A 4,110-nucleotide genomic window follows, 5' to 3' on the forward strand; every position below is an offset into this window, starting at 1 on the left:
GACCTACAGGCCAAAGCAGCAAGCACAGCCGCTAATGCCTCATCCAGTAACCAACAGACCCTACAACAAAGTTGGAGTTGACCTTTTTGACTGCAGTGGCAAAAGTCACATTGTTGTTAGCGACTACTACTCAAACTACCCTGAAGTATCAACACTGCCAACTACCTCCAGCAAAGCTGCAATCAGTCTTTGCAAGACATGGGGTTGTGTCTGAACTGTACTCGGACAATGGCCGCAGTTCTCAAGTTCCGAATTCCGATTCCGACGCAACACCTCCAGCCCCAACTACCCAAGGTCCAACGGCTTAGCAGAGAGTTCACTCAAAATTGTCAAAGGTCTGATGAAAAAGGCACACGATGGAAAGGAGGATTTCCTAAGAAATCTGATGATCTACCGCAGCGCACCGCTGCAGAATGGACTTTCACCTGCACAAATGTTGATGGGACGTCGCATCAGAACCAACCCACCCATCCATGAGGACTTGCTAACAGTCAGAGGTGCTCACAAAGTCAAACTCGTGAAGGAAAAACAGAAAGACAAACAGAAACAGCGACACGACAAAAGTTCAAGACACTTACCTGAACTGAAACCTGGAAATCATGTACGACTCCGAGACATCAATACAGGAACCTGGATGTAGCAAGGGTGTGGAGAGACAAGTTGCACCGCGATCCTATGAGATGCAAACGGAGCATGGATCACAACTGAGACGAAACAGAGTGGATCTAAGGCTTCAGCCATTCACTCAAGTGACTGAGGATCATCAGGAAGATACTGCTGAAGCGTCAAATGCCTTTAGAAATGGACAATTCAGTCAGAACACCCTGATTGACAATGAACGCTGTCCAACTATTTCAGGAAGCACTTTAGTGATCACAGGCCTCTCTCATCTTTTTAAGTGGGAGAACTTGCACAATTGGAGCTGACCAAATACTTTTTTGCCCCGCTGTATATGTTCATTAAAAGTAGTTAAACCTACACCCCGGTTTGTCATTATATAAGGAACAAACATAACAATCCTTGACTGGCCTTTTCTTAGCAAGATAACAACAAATTGATTGTCTTTCAACCTGCCCTAAATAATGTCATAGACTTTCTGTTGTTATAGATTCAGTCAACACCATCAAAAACCCACATTGGACTGACTGTAATGGGAGGTACTGTAAACAGACAACAGATGAGTTACAGTACCTGAGAGATGAGACAAACTGAGAGCTTGTTGCTTGGAAACGGTTTGCCTCAGAGTGCACAGGATGTGCCCCAATGTTAGAGATTCAACACCTAACCTAATAAAAGGTGGTGGTGTTATTTGACTGGCCTCAGTTGTGGGGTTGTGTGTCAGACCGGGTGAACAGGACACACAGACAGTCCAACTGTCTCTTTCTTTGTCAATGGTAAGATATGTTAAAATAATATTACAGTATGATCAAATAAGGATATTTGATTTATTGGTGCTGTATCTGGTGTGTTGTTGACTGTGTGGTTGACTGATTCATATTGTCGTATTTTCTCTAGGCTCTCCATAGCCTGGAATACACGCCTGTTCACTACTGTTCCTGCTCCAATTGAGAAGGACTTGGAATCAGCAAAAGAATTGCAGGTCCAATTAGCATTACTTCAGAAACAAGCACAAAACCCCAAATGCTGAACTAACTGTTTCAGTGAAGGTATGCATGGACGGAATCATTGAGGTGAAACAATAGTGTAACAGAACACATTTCAGTTGGTATTTCAGTCTCGGCTCTCCGCCCCACAGATGGAGAACCACACATTCAGCATGGACCTTCTCAAGCTAGAGGGGGTTAAAGTCATCTATCAGTCCACCTACCCTGCCTTCATACTCCTCCTTATCATCTACATCTTCACAATGTTGGCCAACATCGGCCTCACAGTGCTAATCTGCATGGAAAGGAGCCTGCACCACCCCATGTACATCCTCCTTTGCAACATGTCTTTCAACGATGCTCTCAGTATCACCACCATCATACCTCGAGTGCTGTTCGACATTTTAACACCTAGATCAGACAGATATATTACCTACAATGAGTGTTTCACCCAAGCATTTTTGGGTCACTGGTTTGGTTCAAACTTTCATACGATACTGATGATCATGGCTTTTGACAGGTATTTGGCCATCTGCAACCCTCTGCGATACGCCACCATCATGAACAACAAAATGCTGGTGAAGCTGTGTGTGTTTGCCTGGGTGGTGTCCCTTGTCTTTGTGGCTGTCCTCCTGGGCCTCACTGTCCGCTTGTCACGCTGCAGGTCGGAAATCATCAACCCTTGGTGTGACAATGCCTCATTATTCAAGCTCTCCTGTGAGAGTGTGCTTATAAATAACATTTATGGACTATTTTTCACCACTATCTTCTTCATCGCCTCCATGGGGAGTGTGGCTCTGACATACATTAGAATCACCATGGTGTGTGTGAGGAGTAAGAGCAAGTCGCTAAACAGCAAAGCTCTGCACACCTGTTTCACACACCTGGCTGTATACCTCATTATGCTGATGACAGGTTTCATCATTGTCTTTCTTCATCGCTACCCTGAGTGGTCAGACCACAGGAAACTTGCATCAATTATGTTTTATGTGGTTCCTCCTGCACTGAACCCCATTATCTATGGGCTGCAGTCCAAAGACATTCGCAAACTAGTTGTCAATATCTCCCATTGCAAGAAAGTTTCACCATGAGTTTAACACACATTATATTTTTCACATACGTACAAACATGTATACATTAAATTGTATGCCAAGAGGAGAGAAACATTTACATTATTACTCATAATTTGTCATTTTCATCCTCAATCCTCGACCTTGGTGGTTGTCAAGCACCAGTGTGGTTTACTGAGGCTAAGGGTGAATAGGAGGAACTGTTCCCTTTGCGTCCTTGACACCAAGTAGGTGAGCTCATACAGGTGTCTTGGGTTTCATATTGACAGCAGACTGTGTTGGTGCACTATGTGGAGGACATGTGCTCACGCATCCAACAGTGCCTGTACTTCCTCTATCGACTCAGGGTTTATGGAGTAAACAAGAACATAATGCTTCTCTTCTATAGAACAACCATTGGAGTCGAGCCTACGCTACAGCAGTTTTACTTGGTTTGGCTTCCTGAAAGTGCAGCTCAAAGCCCAAATCCTGAGACTGACCTAGACAGCAGGGAAGCTCATAGGCATGACATATATCTGGCTAGCAGGCTTTAATAATGTAGAACTGCCAACAAGTGACAACCTTTCCATGGCATAACATTTTGTGTGTGTGGGGAGGGGGGTGTAAGATGATGTATTCTATGTAGAAGCAGCAGCACTTTTAAATTGTCCACAACAAAGTATCTATCCTCTCATAATCTCCCTCTCCTCAACCCCACATCTTTACAGAAATATATATACAGTATAGCAATAATTGAATGTAAAATATGAATTATAGCATATCATTTATCTTTTTATATTAAAATAAAGGGTTTTTCCAAAATCTGAATGAGTTATTTATTCTATCCCAGCATTGTCAGTATTTAGGTTGAGCTGCCCTCTGCTGTTGACTATTGAACAATGCAGAAGTATTCAGGGGTATTCTGTGAATCATTTAGTCCCCCCATCATCTAATCTTTTCAAATAAACACATGTCAAATATGGGTGTACATGTGAAAGCCACATTGGTAGTAATTTCCAGACCGAATCTTGCATGAGATAGCTAGCTGGCTCCTCGACTAATGTTGACACATCACACACATGATCATTGTGTAAAGCTATGGCAAGTGGCTCGACGATTATGCTGAAGAGAGGAGTGGACAGTGGTCAGTCCTGCCTCGTGCCATAAGGTTTATGAATTATTATTGAATTTATAACTGAATCTACATAATCTGAAATTACCACTTTTGATTTGGAAGATGGTAGAAGTAAATAATAATCAGACGCTATAATATTGAGACCATGGGACTATAAGGTTCTATCTGGCATTTTGGTAAAAAATGAGTTATTCACGTAGAATTGCTCTTTAGGTGGTCCTTCACATGTGAGAAACTGTATGTCAGATTTTTTTTCTATCTGCGCAAACATCTTTGAACTTTGAGGTTCTAATACTTTAATGTAAGGTGATACACTTATTGA

General features: G+C 42.5%; 1 protein-coding gene across 1 annotated transcript; it reads left to right on the forward strand.

The window, feature by feature from the left end:
* Positions 1–1,535: 1,535 nt before the first annotated feature.
* LOC112228113 (olfactory receptor 146-like) lies at positions 1,536–3,397 on the forward strand. The gene has a single exon (XM_024393236.1). The coding sequence runs from the start codon at positions 1,757–1,759 to the stop codon at positions 2,693–2,695; it is 939 nt and encodes a 312-aa protein (XP_024249004.1). The 5' UTR covers positions 1,536–1,756; the 3' UTR covers positions 2,696–3,397.
* The last annotated feature ends 713 nt before the right edge of the window (positions 3,398–4,110 follow it).

The sequence above is a fragment of the Oncorhynchus tshawytscha genome, linkage group LG30 (assembly GCF_018296145.1).
Source record: "Oncorhynchus tshawytscha isolate Ot180627B linkage group LG30, Otsh_v2.0, whole genome shotgun sequence".
In the NCBI taxonomy this organism is placed as follows: domain Eukaryota; kingdom Metazoa; phylum Chordata; class Actinopteri; order Salmoniformes; family Salmonidae; genus Oncorhynchus; species Oncorhynchus tshawytscha.